The sequence below is a fragment of the Erpetoichthys calabaricus genome, chromosome 12 (genome assembly GCF_900747795.2).
Source record: "Erpetoichthys calabaricus chromosome 12, fErpCal1.3, whole genome shotgun sequence".
Taxonomy (NCBI): Eukaryota; Metazoa; Chordata; class Cladistia; order Polypteriformes; family Polypteridae; genus Erpetoichthys; species Erpetoichthys calabaricus.
In genome coordinates, this window is record NC_041405.2 from 152,056,955 (window position 1) to 152,082,538 (window position 25,584).

Here is a 25,584-nt window from a genome sequence, read left to right on the forward strand (position 1 = left end):
ATAGATAGATAGATAGATAGATAGATAGATAGATAGATAGATAGATAGATAGATAGATAGATAGATAGATAGATAGATGTGAAAGGCACTAGAAAATAGATAGATAGATAGATAGATGTGAAAGGCACTCTAAGATAGATAGATAGATAGATAGATAGATAGATAGATAGATAGATAGATAGATAGATAGATAGATAGATAGATAGATAGATAGATGTGAAAGGCACTATAAGATAGATAGATAGATAGATAGATAGATAGATAGATAGATAGATAGATAGATAGATAGATAGATAGATAGATAGATAGATAGATAGATGTGAAAAGCACTATAAAATAGATAGATAGATAGATAGATAGATAGATAGATAGATAGATAGATAGATAGATAGATAGATAGATAGATAGATAGATAGATAGATAGATAGATAGATAGATAGATAGATAGATAGATAGCCTATAGAGGAGTCCAAACCATAGGCTGTATACATTCTGCCTTTTTGTTTCTTGTCGTTTTTTGTATTAATGGTGTCTTCCTTTTTGTTTTTTCCTCCTTAAGATGCATTGAGAGGTTGAAAGCGCGTAATGACCGCCTGTCTGCAGCTCTGGAGAGAAGGAAAGGAGAGGCCGAGCAGATCAGTATGGTGCTGGGTCAGCATGAATCACGTCACACTGCCCTGCAGCTGGCGCTCAAGTCCAGGTACGATGAATGCCTGGCAGCTCCAAGGGTTTCCTTCTCTTTTTCTATTCTGTCATCTCAGGTTGCACTTTGACTTCTTCTCGACATCACAGACTTTTCTTCTTTACAAACCCTTGTCTAATCCTGTAAGCTGTGACTTTCTGTGTTGTATTCTGCAGTGAGGCCTGTGAGCAGATGTACAGGGAGCTGCTGGAGATGTACGAGACGAGGAATATGGACCTGGTGAGCACACAAGTGACAGGTGAGAACTGACCATTTAAAGCTTTAAAATGTATGGTGCCCCCAGTACAGGCCTAATCCATCAGCTCATCGTGTTTTTCCTTATCAGAGTCACTGAGACTGGCACTGGTGTTGTTACCCTAACATTGAGGGAGTGACAGAATCAGAGCCATTTTTAGCCTTGTTGTGCCCCTAAATGGCATATTCTTTTCTGGACCCCCTGCCCCTTCTCTATACCCTTTCTCCTTATGTGAGTTGAGAGTCACAAGCTTGGCTCAGAGCTTCATGTGGATTCTTAGCTCACTTTTCTCAGGCAAAGACCCCAAGCAGCCTCACCTCAACACAGCCAAGAAAATGCGATAAGATCTTTTTAAATGAAAAGTCCAAAAAAAATATCAGTCTTCATTTCTGGACTGCTTCTAATGATGTGGAGATTCGATGAGAATGACAGCAGACTTACTGCATGTCTGTCTCGTAATGGATGGATGAAAACTTCGTGCAAGGGATGCAATAATCAATCAATATTTGGAACCTTTTCCTGGACAGACCACTTCCACATCTTCCACATTCCAACTGCCATACCACATACACTTCAGAAGAGGTCACCCCCCTGAAGCTCAGCATGTTCAGGTCCGGCCAGTACTTGGATGGGAGACCATCTAGGAAAAGCTTGGGTTGGTGCTTCAAGAGGTGTTGGTGAAGCCAGCAGGGGGCACATACCCTGTGGTGTGAATGTTGATCCTAATGCACAAGTGCAGTGACAAGGACACTGTGCTGTAAAAATGGTGCCGTTCTTATAGATGAGACGTAAACCTGAGGTCCTGACTCTCCGTGGTCATTAAAGATCCCTGGGCATCTTACAAAAAGAGTAGGGTGCATCCCAATGTCCTGGCTAAATGGACCACCATGATCTTGTTCATTCTGGCCCAGTAATCATCCGCTGTCTCTGACTGGCTGACAATCTCTCATCCCTTCACCTGTGTGGTGGGTCTACTGGTTGAAGAATGTCAGCCATCATACATCCAGGTGGATACTGCACAATGGTGGTGGTTCAGGTGGATCGTCACCATCTGTGTAAAGCATTTCAAGTACCGTAAAACCTCAATTATCCACCAGGGGTCAGGGCTGAGGGTGTGATGGAAAAGAGAAAAGACCGATGACAGAACAGCTACTTTAAAAATAATATACAATACACTAGTTTAGCGAATAGCCATGTTTATTTACAAAAAAGAAAAACACCATATTAACAAACTATAATATAGTACGAGGGCTTTGCCCCCTGCACACTTCGCTTGCCAGCCTCCAGGCTGGTGCTACACGCTAGCCACTTTGCGGTTCTGCTGCTTGCGTATGGGGACGCGGTTGTATATCGGCCGCAACAATGTATAGTCGTTTAATTATAACAAAAGAGAAAAGCTAGGAAACGCTATTAAAGCTGAAGGTATGTAGCTGACGCTGTGATTTCTAAATGCAGCATGACATGTGGTGGTGGGGAAGAACACAACGTGCTAGTAAAAGGGAGAGCTGATCCAATGTGCAGAACTCGCAGCGTATCGTGCGACAGGAGTATAGATAGACGCTGGCGTGCGCAGTGTTTGCTCTGACAGTTCATGGAGACTGGCAGTTAATCGAGTGACGGATAATCGAATGGCTGCTTTAGCACATCGCAAATGGATTAATTAAAAGACAGTGTGTATTTACAGATCATACTGACTTCATGTCCCATGATGATGACTAGCTTCTATGTCAATTTGGATTTCCAAGAGTTCTCCTTGCGGAGTTGTGTGCTAAACTGGAGCAGACTTTGAGGAATTGTGCTCTACCTGCAGCTGTTTAATAATTTCAGTTCTTTGTGACAATTCCAACACCACACACATTCATTTATTGGCCATAACAATGTATAGTAGTTTAATTATAATAAAAGAGAAAAGCTATATGCTATTAAAGCTGAAGGTATGTAACAGACACTGATTTCTAAATGTGGCATGACATGTGGTGCTGGGGAAGAACACAACGTGCTAGTAAAAGGGAGAGCTGACCCAATGTGCAGAACTCGCAGTGTATCGTGTGGCAGGAGTAATAGGTAGACCCTGGAGTGCGCAATTTGGTCCTGACAGTTAATCGAGTGACGGATAATTGAGGTTTTACTGTAGTTAGAAAAATGCTTTGTAAATGTAATTAATTATCAGTTTTTACAGATGGGTAATAATGAGTCATTGAAAGGACCAAAGGGGGCAATGGGCAAAGGATTAAAATTAAGTTAAATGTTGTTATGGTTTACAAGCTTCAATAACAAGATATAAACTAATTAAAGTAATTCACAAACTAGTAAACATTATCTTGAAACAAAGCAGGGGCTGAAGCCACAAAATCCAATAACAAATGATACAACAAAACCCAGAAACAGGAATTAAAAGTAAGACGCAATGCAGGAGCTACAGAGTAACTGGAGCTCTGCCTTAATGCTGGCTGGCGCTGTATCCCGGCTGCCTAATCAGGTGGCCCTGCCTCCCTTGGCACAGCACAAAAGAGACAGAGCAGGCAAACAAAAATAAAGTTCCCAGTCATTTACCAGTTTACCTTTAACTATAACAAAACACAGCTCTTTACATTTGGAGCTCAAAAGGTTCAAGTGACTTCCTGAGGATCACCTGGTGAGCCAGAGGCAGGGGTTGAACCTGCAACCATGATGTTCTACGGCTGATGAGATTAGGGAGCATATTGACTCCAAATTGAGAGCTAAGACGAGAAGATCCAAAGCAGAGTGGCCTTTGGTTTTTTTGTTTTGCTGCCATTTCATGTTTCAAATATAATATTTTGATTGCATTTGTAGGGGAGCCAAATGGGAGAGGGAAAAGCCCAGAGATGGAGAAATCACTCCGGGAACCATTGGAAGGATCAGAAGGAGCACTGCACAAAAGGTCCATGCATAGGTTTTGTTTATGGGTTAATGTTGTTATGATTTCTAGACTTCAATAACCAAAAATGAAAAAAAATGCAGAATTAGGCATATTCTACCCTTTGTTTAACTGTGTTTTTGGGGGCCTCTGTCTTTCATTGTTAATAAAGGAATGCAGCGGCCCAAAATGGTATGTTTTTATATGTACTGTAACTTACACCATGTAATTTGCAGTGATGGCAGAGAAAATTTGTAATCTTGTGATTTCACGTAAAAAAATGGAAAGAAATGCATTCATAATATAATAGAAACCAACAGTGACCAATATTGTACAATGTGTAAAATAAAGACACACAAGATCATAAAGGTTTGGGGTTTTCCGGCCCCGTATACTGTAAGGAAGATGCAATTTAGTTATACAGTCCAAGTACATTCACTTCGTTAACTGCTAACAGCCATGTGGGTTGATGGGGGAACATTTATAGAGGGGTCCGGAATTGAACAGAGGAATGCTGGGTAACGAGGAGTGGTGCAGTCTGGGATACTGACGTCATCAGAGGGAAGTAAGTTGTGGAACCGGATTAGCGGGAGGTGATTCAGGGTGTCGTCGTTTCCTTCTTTCTGGGAAAGATAAAGAAAATAAGGTTAGCTGCCTGCCCGTCCCATGGCTTTCGGTTTTCGTGCTCTTACCCGGGTCGTTCTGCGACTCCCTATGCGCGCGTGCGTGACAAATGGTAAATAATGTGAAAAAGACAGATAGATGTGAAAGGCACTATATGACAGACAGACAGACAGACAGACAGACAGACAGACAGACAGACAGACAGACAGACAGACAGACAGACAGACAGATAGATAGATAGATAGATAGATAGATAGATAGATAGATAGATAGATAGATAGATAGATAGATAGATGTGAAAGGCACTATATAACTTACAGATAGATAGACAGATAGATGTGAATGGCACTATATAATAGATAGATAGATAGATAGATAGATAGATAGATAGATAGATAGATAGATAGATAGATAGATAGATAGATAGATAGATAGATAGATAGATAGATAGATAGATAGATAGATAGATAGATAGATAATTTCTCCCCAAGGGGAATTTTGCTGAAACTCTTTAAATAAATAAATATATGCATAAATTGAAGTATAGATAAATAAATACATACACATACTATGGTCTGAATACACACCGAATGACGATAAAGAAAGAAAATTAAAAGAGAAAGAAAACAGCTGACTTGGCAGTTACAGTCCCAGTGAGGTACTGTACATGGGTATTGCTGTTTGTATAAAGCCCCCCATTGCTTTTCTTCACTCACTTTTGCTGAATGAGTTGCTGGCTGAAAGTCCTCAGTGTTGGTGTGTCACGGAGAGTATTTGCAGCACTGTTCCTAATGGCACTTGATTTTGTCTTACTTCTCTCATTTGCTATGACATCCAGGGGTCCAGAGTGTGTCCCATAACTGGGCCTGCCCTTTTAATTGGCCTGTTGATTCAGTGGTCCTCTCTTAAATTAATGTTACCAGCCCAGCACTCCACACAGGCCATCTAAGAATTAAAAGTCCGGTCTGCCCTTTCTTCTGTAGTTCCTCTGTGTTATTAGACCAGTCCAACCTGTCATTGATGTGGACCCCCAAGTCCCTGAAGCAGTGCCCCACCTCCACATCCACTCTTTGAATAGTGATTGGACACAGAGGCTCTTTGAGGTGTGATGAAAGTCAATATCCAGTTCTTTGGTTTTGCTGACATTAAGTTTCAGACAACTCCTTCTGCACCAAGAAACAAACTTCTCCCCTGACTCCTCTCCTCTGTCTCATCCCCTTTATCAATGCACCCCATAAATGTAGAATCATCTGAGTGTTTTTGCAGGTGACCTGACCTGCAGTTCTATTTATAGTCTGAGGTGTACCGAGTGAAGAGTGAAGCAGACAGGCCTGTTCCTTGTGGAGCTCCAGTGTCCTTGATCCTCACAATCTGTGGTCTGCCTGATGGATAGTCCATTACCCAGGAAAACATCCAGAACAAAAAAATCTCATATTATTCATTTTGCAATCCATATGTCTGTTTCTCAGTCATATGTTCAAAATGTGCAAAACACGTGCATGTTTTTGCTAACCTATTGTTAAGTAGATACTTCCGGAAAAGTCAGCGTGCATGCCAAACAAGAAATGCATTCCCATATTACTGAACTTTTGAATTGTAAATCCAAATCTCCCAATCATTTATCGGTCAAGTCTTGTCTTTAACTGGTCAAAAGTCCTGTCCTTTGGTTGGTTACTTGTTTACAGACTAGCTTTCTCCTGGTCCCCTAACTGTCTTTTAGACACAACACCAGGAAGTACTTCCTCTCTCTAAGGCTTCAGGGAATTTGGTAGCAAAGTAAAATTTGTAAATTTGAATCTTAGGCCTAAATGAATATTTAGTTATGGCTAGAATGGGACAATGAGTGAGGTCACATGTGCTTTAATAACCTGGGGCCTCGTGTATAAAAAGTGCGTATGCCCAAAAATGTTGCGTACGCCTGTTTCCATGCCACCATCGAGATGTATAAAAGCTAAACTTGCTGTAACGCTGCAGACATTTTCATGGCAGCCTCTCACCATGCATATGCACATTGCTGCTTGGCTTTTTTAAATGGGCTGCTGTTTCTGTGTGGTCTCCCTTTGTTTTTTAGATTCGCATCCATGATGTAGGCTTTATCAAATACACCAAAACTAATTGCATATCAGTTTACAAATGTAATTCTCTTGATTGTAATCATTCTGTAACAATATAAAGGTGCACAGAATGGCCAAACTATTCCAACTACCATGGCTGGTTTAGCGTTGTCAGATGACATCACAAATGGATTTATTAAAAGTCCTGTGATGATGACTGGCTTCTAAGTCGATTTTGATTTTCAAGAGCTCTCCTCGTGGAGCTATGTGCTGAACTGGTGCAGACATGGAAGAATTGTGCTCTACCTGCTGCTTTACAAGTTCTTCAATGTGAACAGGTTGACTGTTTGGGTGTTTCTCAGTCATCATGGAGTCGCACCATGCCAGCTGTATGAGATGGTATTATCCGCTTGTCATTTCCATACACTGTGGTTGAACAATGTGCAAGAAACCGGGCACCGGTGAGCCCCAAAGACCAACATGAACACACAAATACAGTCCTGGCTTGAAATAATAACATTCCAGGTGAGTGTTTGCCTTCCATCCTTCCCAGCTGCAACTCATCTGGATAAGGGAGTGCAGCCTTTTTTATTGAGGACCCAGGAGTAATTCCGGTGCCAGGGCTGTTGCCCGTTAGAAGTACTTCTGGGTCATGCAGAAGTCCCATATAATAAGGAGTACATCTCCCTATAGCGCCCTTTTGCGGTACCCACAGACCCCAGCAGGGCTGCTCTGCTGGACTACATTTCCCAGCATTCCCTGCTGGCTCCCAAATGATCACTGATATCTTGGGCTGCTTCCACCTAACATCCTGGGGCAATGAACAGACTGTCCTTCCCTGTCCTTTCATTTCATCCTGGCCAAGGAAGGTATTGCAAATATGTCTTGGGAAGCCTGCACGCCTGTCTGGGGCTAAGGAATCATCTTCTCTATCCGGGCTATCCGTCCATCCCCTTGGGAAATCCTGTTTGAGTATGACTTCTTTCCCTTCTTTGGTCAGGATGCCTGACTAACCTCTTGAAACCTCCCATCAGGCCAAGAAACCATTCCCCTTCCTGGTTGGAATGCCCGTTTAACCTGTGTGGCACTTACAACAGGAAAACATCAAAGCACAATTTGCAGTAACGTCCGTTTTTCCACATGTAATCTGAGCGGTTGACTGCACGCATGTTGCTATAAAGGCCCCGTCAGAGAATGAATTTGCTTATGTAAATAGAAAGCATTTCTACTTTATTAATGTGAAAATCATCTGTGATGTGAAAACGCACCTCATTAATGTTGCGGCGAGATGGCCTGGCTCAAGTCACGATTCATTCATTCTGAGGAACAGTAATGTTGGGAACAAACTGCTGTGTGTGACGGCTGCCTTCTCAGTAAGATAAAATATTTAATATTACCCCTTTGGTCAAAATTGTAAGTTATCTGTTTGATGTAACCATATACAGTGCATCCGGAAAGTATTCACAGCGCATCACTTTTTCCACATTTTGTTATGTTACAGCCTTATTCCAAAATGGATTAAATTCATTTTTTTCCTCAGAGTTCTACACACAACACCCCATAATGACAACATGAAAAAAGTTTACTAGAGGTTTTTGCAAATTTATTAAAAATAAAAAAATTGAGAAAGCACATGTACATAAGTATTCACAGCCTTTGCCATGAAGCTCAAAATTGAGCTCAGGTGCATCCAGTTTCCCCTTATCATCCATGAGATGTTTCTGCAGCTTCATTGGAGTCCATCTGTGGTAAATTCAGTTGACTGGACATGATTTGGAAAGGCACACACCTGCCTATAGAAGGTCCCACAGTTAACAGTTCATGTCAGAGCACAAACCAAGCATGAAGTCAAAGGAATTGTCTGTAGACCTCCGAGACAGGATTGTCTCGAGGCACAAATCTGGGGAAGGCTACAGAAACATTTCTACTGCTTTGAAGGTCCCAATGAGCACAGTGGCCTCCATCATCCGTAAGTGGAAGAAGTTCGAAACCACCAGGACTCTTCCTAGAGCTGGCCGGCCATCTAAACTGAGCGATCGGGGGAGAAGGGCCTTAGTCAGGGAGGTGACCAAGAACCCGATGGTCACTCTGTCAGAGCTCCAAAGGTCCTCTGTGGAAAGAGGAGAACCTTCCAGAAGGACAACCATCTCTGCAGCAATCCACCAATCAGGCCTGCATGGTAGAGTGGCCAGACGGAAGCCACTCCTTAGTAAAAGGCACATGGCAGCCCGCCTGGAGTTTGCCAAAAGGCACCTGAAGGACTCTCAGACCATGAGAAAGAAAATTCTCTGGCCTGATGAGACAAAGATTGAACTCTTTGGTGTGAATGCCAGGCGTCATGTTTGGAGGAAACCAGGCACCGCTCATCACCAGGCCAATACCATCCCTACAGTGAAGCATGGTGGTGGCAGCATCATGCTGTGGGGATGTTTTTCAGCGACAGGGACTGGGAGACTAGTCAGGATAAAGGGAAAGATGACTGCAGCAATGTACAGAGACATCCTGGATGAAAAGCTGCTCCAGAGCGCTCTTGACCTCAGACTGGGGCGACGGTTCATCTTTCAGCAGGACAACGACCCTAAGCACACAGCCAAGATATCACAGGAGTGGCTTCAGGACAACTCTGTGAATGTCCTTGAGTGGCCCAGCCAGAGCCCAGACTTGAATCCGATTGAACATCTCTGGAGAGATCTTAAAATGGCTGTGCACCGACGCTTCCCATCCAACCTGATGGAGCTTGAGAGGTGCTGCAAAGAGGAATGGGCCAAACTGGCCAAGGATAGGTGTGCCAAGCTTGTGGCATCATATTCAAAAAGACTTGAGGCTGGAATTGCTGCCAAAGGTGCATCGACAAAGTATAATAGTTAAGTTAATAAAAGTTAATAAATTTGCAAAAACCTCAAGTAAACTTTTTTAACGTTGTCATTATGGGGTGTTGTGTGTAGAATTTTGAGGAAAAAAATGAATTTAATCCATTTTGGAATAAGGCTGTAACATAACAAAATGTGGAAAAAGTGATGCGCTGTGAATACTTTCCGGAGGCACTGTAACACGATTACTTAGGTCACCACATGTACCCTCTGAAGATGAGGCTTCCCACCCCACTCGCCACCGACTGAACAAAAATGAAATTAAAATGACCTCCACTCTCAGGAGGTGGTAAAATGCCAGTTATAAATGTCTCGCCAATATTCGTAACAGTTCGCTGCTCAAACGATGTGAGCCCCGGAGTTCCGCTACCTCCTCCAGTGGTGTTGACACTCCGACTCCCCTTTTCACGTCAACTTCTTTTTTATTTTGACTTTCTGAACTTGAAATTTGAGTGCCTCTGCCATGCTGTGTTATTCCATCAATTTCTTTTTGTTGCTTATACTACTGCTTAAGCCACCAAATACTATATTTTTCCTTCACTGAGCAGGACCTCCATTTCACATTTACTGCCACTCTCCTTTTTTATGTATGCTTTTTCCATTGTCTTTTAACAAAACAGTGAACAGAAGTGGCTATTTATATTGATTTGCATATTCAAATATGCATAATCCGGGGAGGGGTCAGGGTGGGGCTGTTGCTAGGCCACACCTCCTGGAAGTCACGTCACATGATGTCACTAGCATGATACTATTTAACCAGTCATTGCACTGGACTGCTTGTTCAAAATTACAATTCACCCAAATCTTCTAGAAATGATTTCCTTATTTTCTTTTTTGAAAGGTTCTGGCTTTCAAAATGGTACTCTGTTTTCTGACTACGATTTAAGAGAAATGTTTTGGCTCGAGTTACTGGTTCGTTGATTTCTCGGTTACGGTTCTTGACTTTGTTTCATCTCTTGTTTCCTTGTAACACTTTTACTGCTGCAGTCAGCACAAACCACACAAGTCATACATGGACTAAATGGCCGTCTCTCATTTCTATGATTCGCTACATTGTTATGTCCCCCTGTCTCTTTCACAGAATCCCTGGGACTCCCCCTACTGGCCGAGAAGTAGCATTACGAGCCCACATCCAGCAGCTCAAGCAGGAGAGAGCAGTAATGAAGATCCCCATACTAGAAGCAAGCGCAGAGGGGAGGCCTACGCCAGACACAGACACCCTTCCTGGGCCCAGACCACTACACGCCTTGGAGACTCCGAGTCCCAAACGGGAGAAAGCCGCCCTGCTGCAAGAACTTGTAGCAGTCCGGGTAAGGCAAGCACATCTACTTTATTGCACAGCCTTGGAGTATCAGGTTAAGCCTCTCAGGGAAGGCAACCAAGTTTAAAGAGACAACCGTAGGAAGTAATGTAAGATAAACAGAGAATCGAAACCACAAAGCAACCCAATCTGTCAACCAAGCCAAATCATTAATAAGAAATTGAAGGACAGAAAATCAGAGCAAACGTCAGGAACCAAGAGATCTAAATACAACAAATAATGTATTAGAATATCTGCAAATGTAGATAGTGACACATCTAACTCATCTAAGAACTGACTAATCTAAAGAATTGACATCTAACTAATTGTGATATTGGCACTTGGTTGGCGCTAACCCGACTGACACCAGAGGCACGGGCAAAATCAACAAAAAGTCTTTATTTTCTTCAAACGTGGGACACGTCTTCCCCGTATCCAACTGACCCGACACAATCCCAAAACACACTCTTTCTTCTCCACTCCTCCCAGGGCAACTTCATCGTCCTCCTCCTCCCGACTCTGGCGCCCTAAGTAGTGGCTGCAGGCTCCTCTTATAGCCCACCCAGAAGTGCTGCAGGTACTTGTTGACCTACTTTGGGCTGCACTTCATGGTGTGGCTACGCTCCGGCCCAGACGAGCTTGTTAAGCTGTGCAGCTCTATGCAGCTCCCCCTGGTGGAGGCCATGAAGCCGAACCAAGATGAGCTCCGGTGTTCCACGAAAGTGGCCCCAACACAAACCAGGGGGGCTGCCAACAAAGGTTCCAAGGGACGAAGTGTGGCTGCTTCCCCGAATCTAGTGACAAACGGGCATGGGTCCCGGTTGTCCACCACATAATCTAACATTCTTGTAGTGTTGTGCTGATGCATTCCATGGTGCATTGTAAGACCAAAATGGTGGTGTAAACGCCACAAAACAATTCCCAATAACTGCAAAATTCATAATCAAGTCACTAATTAAACCCATCTTGGAACACACAGTGGATTTAGAAAGTATTCAGGCCCCTTCACTTTTTTCATATTTTAATATTTTGCAGCTTTGTGCTAAAATCATTTAAGTTAATCTCGAGCAACACTGAATACCCCAAAAAATGACAAAGTGAAAACCACATTTTAGAAACTTTTGCAAATTAATTAAAAACTAAGCACGGTACCCATTGAAAAAGGTAATAATTATTAAAGAATATTTGCTACCTCTTGTTTTACGTGTACCTTTGGCGCCTCTCCTCCGTATTCTCCTGGGTCTGAATGTCTCTTCACCGGCGCCCCCTCTGTTGAGTGCGTTAATGTGCAGCCTGCTCCTCAGTTTCTAGCTTTATTTTTGAGATGCCTTTCTCCGCTCCTATCTTGGTTTTATACTTTCGGACTTTGAAGGCAACTCTCTCAGTACGCGTCTTACGCCTTTACTACTTGTGCCTTCACCAACGCTCCCTCTCTCTCATGTGCGTTCCCGTAATGCCTGCTCCTCAGACCCTGTCATTATTTTCGAGGTGCCTTGCTCGCCTCTTATCTTTCAGACTTTGAAGGTGACTCATCCATCGTGTGTCTTAGGGCCGGTGTATACTTACACACACATCATGGCTGCCACGTGTTCCCAGCTCTCTTGTGACACGTCCTCTGAGCACGTTGTCAGAAATTAATGCGACGCATGCATGAGTGGCAGTACCAACAAAAATTTGGGTGGCAAAGTTTTGGTATGTGACATCGGCATTGTTGTTTACAATCAACATCTCCATAGTGACAAAGACGCCTGTCGGAACAGCTGCCATCAAATCAGCAGCTCTATGAAAGTCGATGTGGAAACATACAAGATTAAATGGAAACAAATTCGAGACGGATATGTCAGTGCAAAGCAGAAAATGTACGAGAAAAGAAGTGGGGATTCGGCCGTTGCAAGATAACACAGTGTGACGTCAAGCCGCAATGCAGATCCAAAAGGATCAATGTGCGCACTTCGATGTTTGATGAATGATACGATGCGGTGAAGCAAATCATCAAACTTAAATGCTGGCATATGAAACATTCATGGTGCTTTTCTTCATTCCTTTCTTGCATGGGCAATACAAGCGTCGCATATTCCCCATCATAATGGTGCAATACTTTTAAAGGTCTCACATACCATCTTCTGTTTCGCTGTTGTCATCTGTTTTGTTTCTTCACAACAGTATCTCACACTGCCACCCGGTGGAGTCCTCCAGATTTACATAAAGTACACATGCAAATATTGTCAGCACACCTCTTGCGAAGTGTACGCATCATGTAGCGCCAAGTATATCTCGACCCTTATGTCTTGACCAGCGTCCCCATCTGTCGACTGCATTCCCATAAAGCCTGCTTCTCAGACCCTGTCATTATTTTCTAGGCTCCTTTCTCACCTCCTACCCGGTTGTATACTTTCAGTCTTTGAAGGCGACTCTCGTCATTGTGTGCGTCTTACTACTTTACTGACATCTCTTCACCGGCGCCCCCTCTCTGAAGCGTGTTCCCATACAGACTGCTTCTCAGTCTCTGTGTTTATTTTCGAGAAGCCTTTCTCCACTCGTATCTTGGCTTTACACTTTGAAGGCGACTCTCTCAGCATGCGTTCCTGTAAAGCCTGCTCCTCAGACCCTGTCATGATTTTCGAGGCACCTTGCTCGCCTCCTATCTGGTTTTATACTTTGAGCCTTTGAATGCGTCTCTGTCATTGTGCATCTTACCCCTTTACTATCGTCTCTTCACCAACACTCCATCTCTCAAGCGCTTTCCCATGCAGTCTGCCATTATTTTCGAGGTGCCATTCTCACCTCCTGTCCAGTTTTACAGTGGTGTGAAAAACTATTTGCCCCCCTTCCTGATTTCTTATTCTTTTGTATGTTTGTCACACAAAATGTTTCTGATTATCAAACACATTTAACCATTAGTCAAATATAACACAAGTAAACACAAAATGCAGTTTTGTAAATGGTGGTTTTTATTATTTAGGGAGAAAAAAAAAATCCAAACCTACATGGCCCTGTGTGAAAAAGTAATTGCCCCCTGAACCTATAACTGGTTGGGCCACCCTTAGCAGCAATAACTGCAATCAAGCGTTTGCGATAACTTGCAATGAGTCTTTTACAGCGCTCTGGAGGAATTTTGGCCCACTCATCTTTGCAAAATTGTTGTAATTCAGCTTTATTTGAGGGTTTTCTAGCATGAACCGCCTTTTTAAGGTCATGCCATAGCATCTCAATTGGATTCAGGTCAGGACTTTGACTAGGCCACTCCAAAGTCTTCATTTTGTTTTTCTTCAGCCATTCAGAGGTGGATTTGCTGGTGTGTTTTTGGGTCATTGTCCTGTTGCAGCACCCAAGATCGCTTCAGCTTGAGTTGACGAACAGATGGCCGGACATTCTCCTTCAGGAATTTTTGGTAGACAGTAGAATTCATGGTTCCATCTATCACAGCAAGCCTTCCAGGTCCTGAAGCAGCAAAACAACCCCAGACCATCACACTACCACCACCATATTTTACTGTTGGTATGATGTTCTTTTTTCTGAAATACTGTGTTCCTTTTACGCCAGATGTAACGGACATTTGCCTTCCAAAAAGTTCAACTTTTGACTCATCAGTCCACAAGGTATTTTCCCAAAAGTCTTGGCAATCATTGAGATGTTTCTTAGCAAAATTGAGACGAGCCCTAATGTTCTTTTTGCTTAACAGTGGTTTGCGTCTTGGAAATCTGCCATGCAGGCCGTTTTTGCCCAGTCTCTTTCTTATGGTGGAGTCGTGAACACTGACCTTAATGAGGCAAGTGAGGCCTGCAGTTTTTTAGACGTTGTCCTGGGGTCTTTTTGTGACCTCTCGGATGAGTCGTCTCTTGCGCTCTTGGGGTAATTTGGTCGGCCGGCCACTCCTGGGAAGGTTCACCACTGTTCCATGTTTTTGCCATTTGTGGATAATGGCTCTCACTGTGGTTCGCTGGAGTCCCAAAGCTTAGAAATGGCTTTATAACCTTTACCAGACTGATAGATCTCAATTACTTTTGTTCTCATTTGTTCCTGAATTTTCTTTGGATCTTGGCATGATGTCTAGCTTTTGAGGTGCTTTTGGTCTACTTCTCTGTGTCAGGAAGCTCCTATTTAAGTGATTTCTTGATTGAAACAGGTGTGGCAGTAATCAGGCCTGGGGGTGGCTACGGAAATTGAACTCAGGTGTGATACACACAGTTAGGTTATTTTTTAACAAGGGGGCAATTACTTTTTCACACAGGGCCATGTAGGTTTGGATTTTTTTTCTCCCTAAAATAATAAAAACCATCATTTAAAAACTGCATTTTGTGTTTACTTGTGTTATATTTGACTAATGGTTAAATGTGTTTGATGATCAGAAACATTTTGTGTGACAAACATGCAAAAGAATAAGAAATCAGGAAGGGGGCAAATAGTTTTTCACACCACTGTATACTTGTCGTCTTTGAAGGTGACGCTCTCAGTGTGGCTTGTGCGTCTCCTGCTCACACTTCCTCTAACAGTCACATCACCAAATTGACCAATCACATCAAAGCCAAACTAACCAATCAGATTGCGTAGAGGTACCTGACACACAGACTTTAGTATTTTATAATATAGTAGACTAGGGGGCTTCACCCCCTGCTCGCTTTGCTCGCCAACCCCCCTGCCTGCACTACACGCCAGCAACTTCGCGTCTCTGCCGCTTGCGTATCTGGATTTCACCTTCACCAAACAACAAAACTTTTAATTCTTGCGGATACTCCTCTTCATTGAGAAGAAACACTACTTTTCACTGATGTCAACATGAATTAGACGATCTACAAGTCTCCGACTAAAAGTTTAAAGCCAAACAATATCTACATACTTCTGTCATATCACCTATGTCCATATATTCGATCTCATTTTGCTTTTACCTTTTCGTCAATATCGCATTGAATTTTGATTCCATGTTTGGAATTACATCGTGACAACGCAACGTATAACATATAACGTGAGTGAATATCGTTTCTTTCTCTCTACATGAACTGTGTCTGATAATTGCATTCACACAAATGAGAAATGATTGAACGGTGTGCATAGTTGTAAATGTTTTAGATGTGGGCAGGACTTTTCGAAATCTCTTTGCATAAAGTCTCGTCTCATGGGGCTTGAAATTTTCTCTCTTTTCACCAAACAACAAATCTTTTAATTTTCGTGGAAATGCCTTTTCATTGGGAAGAAACACTACTTTTTTTTTCCCTGATGGCAACACGAATTATACGATATACAAATTTAAAGTTTAAATCTGAACAATATATTCGATCTCTTTTCGCTGTTCCATTATTTCACTGAGTAATAATTTCCGTTTTGTTGAGCTAATGCGATCTTTACTATCATTTTTTTTGAGACTTTCCAGTTTTCGCACTTCCATTATCTCAAACCTGCTCTGCATGTGTATCGCGCCAACGTTTTTGAGTTCTTTATGACGTTCAACTTTGTCATCTACTCTTTGTCTTTTATTTCCGGCCCCAGGTGTGGTTAAATCTCTTGGCACAAAGTCTCATTTCGCAGGATGTGAAAGTATCTTTCTGAGAAAATTATGTCTCGTCTCTCTCCCCAAGATTTTTTTATTATAATAGAGAGATAGATTAAATGCTGAAATCTCACATTGACACGAGTATTCAGACCCTTTATTCAGCACTTTGTTGGAGCCCCTTTAGCCATTCCAGCCTGCAGTATTCTTGGGTTTTGGTGGGACAAGCTTCACGCAAGTTGGATTTGGGGATTTTCTGCCACTCTTCTTAGGAGATCCTCTTAAGCTCTCGCAGGTTGGATGGAGGCCATCAGTAGACAGCTGTCTTCAAGTCTTTATAGTTTGTGTGTTTGCTGCCCTGTAATAAAATTGAATGTTAAGTAGAGCCATGCCACCTTCTGCCTTAGGTCTTTGTAGGGTCACTCTTTGGATACGTGGATGTTTTGAATTCCAAATAAATGAGGTTATGGTTGAATCTAACTTCTTAAAAAACGATTTATTGATGTATATTGGAATGTTTTGAAATAAAAAGAGAATCTTAGGAAGGATAATTATCTTAACAATGTTAATTCTTCCAGCTAAAGTGAGATGAAGGGTTGACCATCTATGCACAATTGTGTAGATGGAAGTTACTTAACAGGCTGGCCCTGGTATGAAGAGTTCCTACATAGGTAGGTGATGCGGCATGTCTGCATCCCTGTTAAATCTGCTGTCTTAACAGGCTATGTGTGCCACTAAAGCTTAGCAGAATGGGCAAAGCCCCCTTCGGTCCATCTTAACAGCATCATACACCCCTGGGCAAAGTAGTATGTTGGGGCCCCTGTTTTGATCGAAAAACAGAAACATACATAGGCTTCAGAAACATTGTGGGCCCCTATGATCCTGGAGGCCCTAGCCAGTGCCCATACATTAAGATGGCCCTGTGCCCACTTTCTCCTACACTCCAGAGATATTCGATTGGCTTCAAGATTGGCACTCAAGAACATTCTGAGAGTTGTCCCTTAGTCATTCCTGCGTTGTCTTTGCTTTGTGTTTAGGGTCATTGTCTTGTTGGAAGATCAACCTTCGGCCCAGTTTTATGACTATACTTGCGCGTGTACTTTATGTAAATCTGGAGGATTCCACCAGGTGGCAGTGTGAGAAACCATCACGCTGAGAAAACAACGTCCAGTTTCGCTGTGTTGTGAGTAAAGATCTTAAGATAAACATTCTTGGCATTCAACAGCAACACAGAAGGTGGTGTCACACACGTGTGAATAGGAGGCAGCTGAAGGGCTTGGAGAATAATGGTAACACATCCGCCCAGGGGGTGGCGGGGTGCACTAATGCTCTTTCTAAGTTCCCTGTAGGCCTTTCCCGGGAGATCCCACCAGGAACCACTGCCTCGACTCTGGACATGCCCCGAGGATGACATCACTTCCCCCAGACCTCCTATAAAACCTCACTCCCTTTCCCTGGAGGGCAGTTCTGTTTTGGACTCTGTCTTGTAAACATTACTCGCTACCAAACCTTTTACTTTTGCAGCCAGGAACACATTATACAGGTGGCTGCCTCAAACCTTTGCAGTGTCTTGGGTCTCTTCTTGTCACAGTGGTATGTGAGACCTTTAAATGTATCACGTTATTATGGCGGGGAATATGCGACGCTTGTATTGCCTATGTGAGAAATGGATGAAAATAAAGCAAAGTGAATACTTTCGTGTGTCAACATTTAAGTTTGATAATTTGCTTCACCGCATCAAAACATTAGAAGCGCTCACATTGATCCCGTTGGAGCTACATTGCGGCTTGCTGTCACATGTCGATAGTCAACAACAATGCTGACATCACGTACCAAAACTCGAACACAGATTTTTGGCGGTACTGCAACTCGCACACACATTGTGCTAATTTCTGACGACGTACTCAGAGGAACGCATCAAAAGAGCTCTGGCAGCCATGACAGTGTTCTGAGCGTGAAGTAGAAACCGGCCCTAATGCATTTCTTTACATTTTTTACGAGTTTTCACAGATTTCATTATTTATCGTATATGCACAGACCAATACTGCTGCGTCCTGGTAATGAACGGTCTAGTAGTCAACGTGTTAAGCACTCAAGCATAAATGTTTTCTAACCCTTGTGGTTCACTGAAAAAAGTATAACCTCCATTCAACTTAAAATAATTAAGGTAATGATTCACACTTAATATTTTCAATCTGAACCAATATAATTCTTTTTATCTTATTGAACCTACAATTTTTAAGTTGAGGCAAATCATTTAGAGTGATTGGGTGCAAGTCACTTGTTTTATACTGAAGTAAATATATTTTTTAAGCTGTTACAATTTAAAATGGTTTATTGGTCGTAACCTGTTTTTATGCTATTAGAAATATTATGAACATAACACATTCCAATGCTGTACTTTTTACATTTATTTAAAAATCTAGTGCAAATACACAAGCATTTTGCAGTGTAAATCTTAAATATACAACAAAAAATTATTAAACATTTCTACAGCTTTCTTGAAAGTATGTTTTACTAGACAAAGAGCCCGTTTCGACAACGTAAGATGAAACGGGCACGAGTGGAATAGTATAATACTGTATATAATAAGTATAAGCACCACAAACTTGATATAGGTGTATTGAATGAATGCGTAATTAGGCCTCGAGCTGTAGTCGAAATCGCCTTTCAGGCCTCTAGAGCTTTAATCGAAGTCGCCTTTCTCTTTGAATTTTCGCGGCTGTAAATCCGCAGCCTGCCGCGATGTCGGTCTTGTAAGGTTTTTCGGGCAGCTGCGCAGAAGGCGACTGCGCATTCCGCACCACAAACTTGATATAGGTGTATTGAATGAATGTGTAATTAGGCCTCGAGCTGTAGTCAAAATCGCCTTTCAGATCTCTAGAGCTTTAATCGAAGTCGCCTTTCTCTTTGAATTTTCGCGGCCGTAAATCCGCCGCCTGCCGCGATGTCGGTCTTGTAAGGTTTTTCGGGCAGCTGCGCAGAAGGCGACTGTGCATTCGGCTTCAGACATGCGCAGAAGGCGATGTGCGCAGAAAGCGACTGCGCATTCCGCACCACAAATCTGATATAGGTGTATTGAATGAATGCGTAATTAGGCCTCGAGCTGTAGTCAAAATCACAGGTCTCTAGAGCTTTAATCGAAGTCACCTTTCTCTTTGAATTTTTGCGGCCGTAAATCCGCCGCCTGCCGCGATGTCTGTCTCGTAAGGTTTTTCGGGCAGCTGCGCAGAAGGCGACTGCGCATTCGGCTTCGGACGGACGTGAGTGAGTGAGTGAGTGAGGAGACTGGCAAATTATGTATTGAGATTATGAGTTCTTTTACTTAAAATTAACAGTTGAGAAACAGGGTTACTTACCAGAAATCCTCTGTTATAAAAGTCTGCTGCTGAAAATGACCAGACCTGCATAGCCACCTCCACTCCACTCGGGAAAGTGTTCTTCTTTTTTGGCACGCTGGAAAGTTCGACCGGAAGAATATACAAATGGCCCCTCCCACACAGCACACGAACAAACTAAAATATTAGGTTAACTGAAATAGGATTTTTATGTTTATTCCCACCACCATAACTTACTTTGGTACAAACAAAATTTTCTACTTTGATTGAGATCTGAAATCAAATATTTCAAGCTACAACACTAAATGACTAATCTTAAGTTGCTTGAAAGAGAAAATTTACGTTGAATGAACAACATCGATGTTATACTTTTGTCAGTGTATAGCGGGTCCGCGGCTTAGAAGGAAAGGCCAGTTTTTAAATAAATAATCGCTGGATATAGCGGGTTGGAAGATGACTGACTGACTGACTGACATTCCGATTTCGGGCGTTTGAATTACATCTTGACATACAACAAGCACAAAGCAAGGTGGCACAATAATCGCTTTCTATTCCATGTGCTTTACACGCCCATAGTCAGCTCGCTCTGTCACCGCAAATGCTGTGTGAACATCTGCCCGTCATCACCAGCTGCCATTCACTGGATGAATATAATGGGGTGGCTTGTGGGGGATTACATTCTATTTTAGAGTTAAAAGTTACAAGGGTTAAAGACTAATGGCAAGAATATTTAATATTTAATACTTTTAGTATGTTATTATTTTATTTCAGTTAGTCGTTCCAGCTACTTTAATAGTTTAGTTTTTCATTTTGGCTTTGTTAATTATTTTATTTCAGTTTATGAAAATGTTTTTTTAATAAAAGTTTCAGTTTCGATTTTATTTTTTGTTAACTATTATAACCTTGGTTCTAACCTCGTTTTTAATGGAACTATTTATTGGATTTTAACCTCCGCATTTTCACTGTTTTTAACGGATTATTTATTTATTGACTTTTGGCAGCACTGCACTTTCTTTTGAACACTGTTTTGGGTTTGACTGTTTTTAATTAAAGCACTGTGTTTGCACTTTCCACCTTCCCCTTGCTTTCGTTTGGTGTCTTCATTGTCCAGCTCATCCAGATACATTACCAATGGTGTCGGGTTCAAGAGGCTCCCTGAAAGAGTGATGGGAGCATGGAGCAGACCTCGGGATGTATTTGTTTTGGGCCAATTGAATCAAAACGTTACTTCTACATTTTCCAAATCACTGATTTCGCCCTGTTTAAACTGGCAGATTATCATCATGCTCTCATAGAAAAATCAAAGAAGCCATCAGACACCCGCCAGCATAAATCTAAGAGCCGCCGGTGTGAGCTCATCTTTAGGTTCCCTACCTTTAATAACATGAAGACATTTTATTTTGTGCCCTCTAATGCCAGGAGGAGATGGCAGAGCTCCGGAGTGAAATAAGACTTGCAGAAAAAGAGCGCCGATACCTGGAATGGTGTTTGTCTGTTCAGAAAGCACAGGAGGTGGCCACTGCTTTGATCCTGGAATGTCGGAGAAATGAAGAGGAGGAGGAGGAGGATGGGATGAAGGTGAGGAATGGGGTCGGAATGAAAACCGGTGGGGACCATTAAAAAAAAAAAAAATAAATAAAAAAATAAAATATATATATATATATATATATATATATATATATATATATATATATGTAATTACCCCGATCTACATGCTGTCAAATAAACGAGCCACACGCCGTGACGCAACATTAGGGGCATCGCCTCTGACGCTGACGCCAGAAGGTTCGATTCCCGAGAGGGAGTGCAGTGGAGTGTGTACACCTGATGAGCCCAGAATGAGGGCGAAACATGTGTCGTGTACTCTTTGCATTTATTTGACAGTAAACTATTTCAACCATATATATATATATATATATATATATATATATATATACAGTCATATGAAAAAGTTTGTGAACCCCTCTCAGTCTGCATAATAATTGACTCTCCTTTCAACATAAAAGATAACAGTGTTGTGTCTTTCATTTCCTAGGAACATCTGAGTACTGCGGTGTTTTCTGAACAAAGATTTTTAGTGACGCAGTATTTAGTTGTATGAAATTAAATCAAATGTGAAAAACTGGCGGTGCACAAATGTGGGTCCCCTTGTCATTGTGCTGATTTGAATGCCTGTCACTGCTCAATGCTGATTACTTGGTGTGATGAGCTCATTAAGCCTTGAACTTCGTAGACCAGTGTGTCCAGTCATGAGATATAAAGGGATTTAAGGTGGTCAATTGCAAGTTGTGCTTCCTTCCCTTTGACTCTCCTCTGAAGAGTGACAGCATGGGATCCTCAAAGCAACTCTCCAAAGATCTGAAAACAAAGATTGTTGAGTCTCCTGGTTTAGGGGAAGGCTACAAAAAGCCATCTCAGAGGTTTCAACTGTCAGTTTCAACTGTAAGGAATGGAATCAGGAAATGGAAGGCCACAGGCACAGTTGCTGTTAAACCCAGCAGGTCTGGCAGACCAAGACAAATACAGGAGCGGCATATGCACAGGATTGTGAGAATGGTTACAGACAACCCACAGATCACCTCCAAAGACCTGCAAGAACATCTTGCTGCAGATGGTGTATCTGGACATCGTTCTACAATTCAGCACAATTTGCACAAAGAACATCTGTATGGCAGGGTGACGAGAAAGAAGCCCTTTCTGCACTCACACCACAAACAGAGTCGCTTGTTGTATGCCAATGCTCATTTAGACAAACCAGATTCATTTTGGAACAAAGTGCTTTGGACTGATGAGACAAAAATGGAGTTATTTGGTCATAACAAAAAGCGCTCTGCATGGCGGAAGAAGAACACCGCATTCCAAGAAAAACACCTGCTACCTACTGTCAAATTTGGTGGAGGTTCCATCATGCTGTGGAGTGTGTGGCCAGTTCAGGGACTGGGACCCTTGTTAAAGTCGAGGGTCGGATGAATTCAACCCAATATCAACAGGATAATGTTCAAGCATCAGTCACAAAGTTGAAGTTACGCAGGGGTTGGATATTTCAACAAGTCAATGACCCAAAACACAGTTGGAAATCTACAAAGGCATTCATGCAGAGGGAGAAGTACAATGTTCTGGAATGGCCGTCACAGTCCCCTGACTTGAATTTCATCGAAAATCTATAGGATGATTTGAAGCAGGCTGTCCATCAAATTGAACTGAACTGGAGAGATTTTGTATGAAGAATGGTCAACAATACCTCCATCCAGAATCCAGACACTCATCAGAGGCTATAGGAGGACAGCGTCTAGAGGCTGTTAGATTACAAAAGGAGGCTCAACTAAGTATTGATGTCATATCTCTGTTGGGGTGCCCAAATTTATGCACCTGTCTAATTTTGTTATGATGCATATTGCATATTTTCTGTTAATCTAATAAACTTAATGTCACTGCTGAAGTCCTACTGTTTCCATAAGGCATGTCAGATATTAAAAGGAAGTTGCAACTTTGAAAGCTCAGCCAATGAGAAACAAAAATCCAAAGAATTAAGAGGGATTCCCAAACTTTTTCATATGACTGTATATGCGAGGGACGTTCAAAAAGTTTCCACACTTTTATATTTTTGTTGGAAATGGTGAAGGTCAGAGGAGTAGTAATTGGGCATTAAAACATTGGTAAGACCCTCTGGAAATTGCATGGCAAACAAAGGTGACTATGTTGAGAAGTGATGTCCTTTGTTTTTGAGATTCTTAATAAACAGAGTTTAAAGAAAGTGCGGAGACTTTTTGAACGTCCCTCGTAATATATAGACTAGGGAGGGGGAGGAGGATGCCAAGAGGAAGGAACGGACGCATTTTAACACAATTCTCGCTTCATCCTAGCAGGGCTCAGCTGACTGGGTGACAACGGGCGAGGCGGCGCCGGCCTTCAGAAACCATCCTGTAATGCGTCAGATTCAGGCAGCACAGCAACGGTGAGACGTTACGATGGATGTTATCCATTCTTTACTTTGGAGTTTTCTGAATCTTGTGGGAATAACGAGTTTGTCTCTTTTTGTTGTTGTTTTTTTTATTACTGGAGGGATTCTGTTTCCGGCAGAACAGCAATGTTTAAAGCCGCCTAATAAAAGTTATTAGTTTTTATTGTTACCGTATATACTCGCATATAAGTCGGGTCTTGAAACCTGAAAAATCGATCATAAAATCAGACCCCGACTTATATGCCCGTTCAAATAAGCGACACTTGGGTTTTTTCTTTTTTTTCTTTTACATCTTCTTGCCTCCTTGTTTTCCTCTAGGGGACGCTAGCTCCCTGGTTGGAATAAGTTCTTTTTTAATTATGACGTCTTAAGTAACCTGAACCTAAATAGTGTGGAAAGTCAACCCCCAGACACAGACAGGCAGACACCAGAATTTCCAAAACACACGTTTTATTCTTAAACAGCACCACAATGCCTTAGTCACCAGCTATCTACTCCCTCTCCTCACAAGCTCCGTCTCCTTCCTCCCAACTCCGGCTCATCTACTGAAGGGAAGCAACCCCTTTTATAATTGCCCGGAAGTGCTGCAGGTGCTCTGTCCAACGACACTTCATAGTGTGGCGGAAGTGTCAGATGAGCACCCGGAAGCACTCCGGGTGCCCCTGGGATTTCTGCCGGCAGCACATCCTGGTGTGGCGGAAGTGCTACCATCCAGGATTCCATAACTGCCCGGGCACCCCTTGGCAGTGGCAACGTCCTCCCACAGGAATGAGCTTCCTAGCTCTGTTCCGGTGGCCCCCAAGCAGACCAGGGCGGCTGCCCTCTTGTGGCCCAGGGAAAGTATTGTCCCTCTCTTGGACAGTCCAGGCGTTCCAGCTGGGTAGGGTCCCCAGCCATCTGCCACACTGTCCCACCACCAGCTGAAGTCCATAGGGCAAAGCGTTCCGTACCGCGAGGGCTGGGTTTCTCCCACAGCGGGATGCCAACATACTTTTGTCCATGGTCTGGTCCTGTAAAAAAGCAAGAATAGGATGCAGAGACATCGTCCCGATGCTACCTACTGGCGTCTTCCGTCACGCCGTACGGACAACATCTCCACAGATGACCGGCCCCATGACACTTGTAACATTGCTGTCCCCTCTGATTTTCCTGTGCCCTCCGCACCTGAAAGCAAGATGGGAACGCCCGTGCCCGCATCTCCCCAGCCAGGTTTGGGGCTTCTCTCCATCCTCGTGGAGAGCGCTCTCTCACTGTGCCTGAGCTCTCGGGCTCACGTTTCCTTCTGTCGGGAGACCCCCCGTTCTTTCTCCGGGGCCTCCCTTTAGTTTGGGGTGCTGCAACAACCTGAATCCCCTTATGGGACAAAGAGGGACCCCGTGCTGTTTGCACTCCTCTCGATCAGGTTGCGAGCGCTGCGGTTTCTTGGAGTGGGGTAGTCTGTGTGCCAACACATACAAGCCATCTTCTCCCCCATGCCTCAGCTCCCACTCGCACTTGGTACTCGTCCCCCGATCTACTGTAGGACGCCCTGCTACTTGAGTCCGGTCACCCATGTCTCTGCTCCCTTCACTAGGGCTTCCTCTTTCCTTTACGGTACCGGTAGTACTCACCTGTACCCCATTGACGCTTTGGCTGGAGAAACCCAATGATGTACTATCTTTATCTTCTTCTTCCTCTTTCGGCTGCACCCATTAGGAGTTGACACAGCGGATCATCTTCTTCCATATCTTTCTGTCCTCTGCATCTTGTTCTGTTACTCCCATCACCTGCATGTCCTCTCTCACCACATCCATAAACCTTCTCTTAGGTCTTCCTCTTTTCCTCTTCCCTGGCAGCTCTATCCTTAGCACCCTTCTCCCAATATACCCAGCATCTCTCTTCTGCACATGTCCAACCAACGCAATGTCGCCTCTCTGACTTTGTCTCCCAACTGTCCAAACTGAGCTGACCCTCTAATGTCCTCATTTCTAATCCTGTCCATCCTCGTCACACCCAATCTTAGCATCTTTAACTCTGCTATCTCCAGCTCTGTCTCCTGTCTTTTCATCAGTTCCACCATCTCCAAACCATACCAACATAGCTGGTCTCATCACCGCTTCATAGACCTTCCCTTTCACTCTTGCAGGTACTCTTCTA

The 25,584-nt window shown here is 42.9% G+C and overlaps 1 protein-coding gene across 1 annotated transcript in view; it reads left to right on the top strand.

Moving 5' to 3' along the window:
- ushbp1 (Usher syndrome 1C binding protein 1) overlaps window positions 1-25,584 on the top strand; it is a 67,059-nt gene that overhangs the window by 33,521 nt on the left and 7,954 nt on the right. The window contains exons 7-12 of the mRNA XM_051935430.1: window positions 560-700; window positions 859-941; window positions 3,753-3,840; window positions 10,446-10,674; window positions 20,907-21,065; window positions 23,354-23,442. Coding sequence (XP_051791390.1) covers window positions 560-700; window positions 859-941; window positions 3,753-3,840; window positions 10,446-10,674; window positions 20,907-21,065; window positions 23,354-23,442 — 789 coding nt within the window. The remainder of the gene's footprint in view (window positions 1-559; window positions 701-858; window positions 942-3,752; window positions 3,841-10,445; window positions 10,675-20,906; window positions 21,066-23,353; window positions 23,443-25,584) is intronic.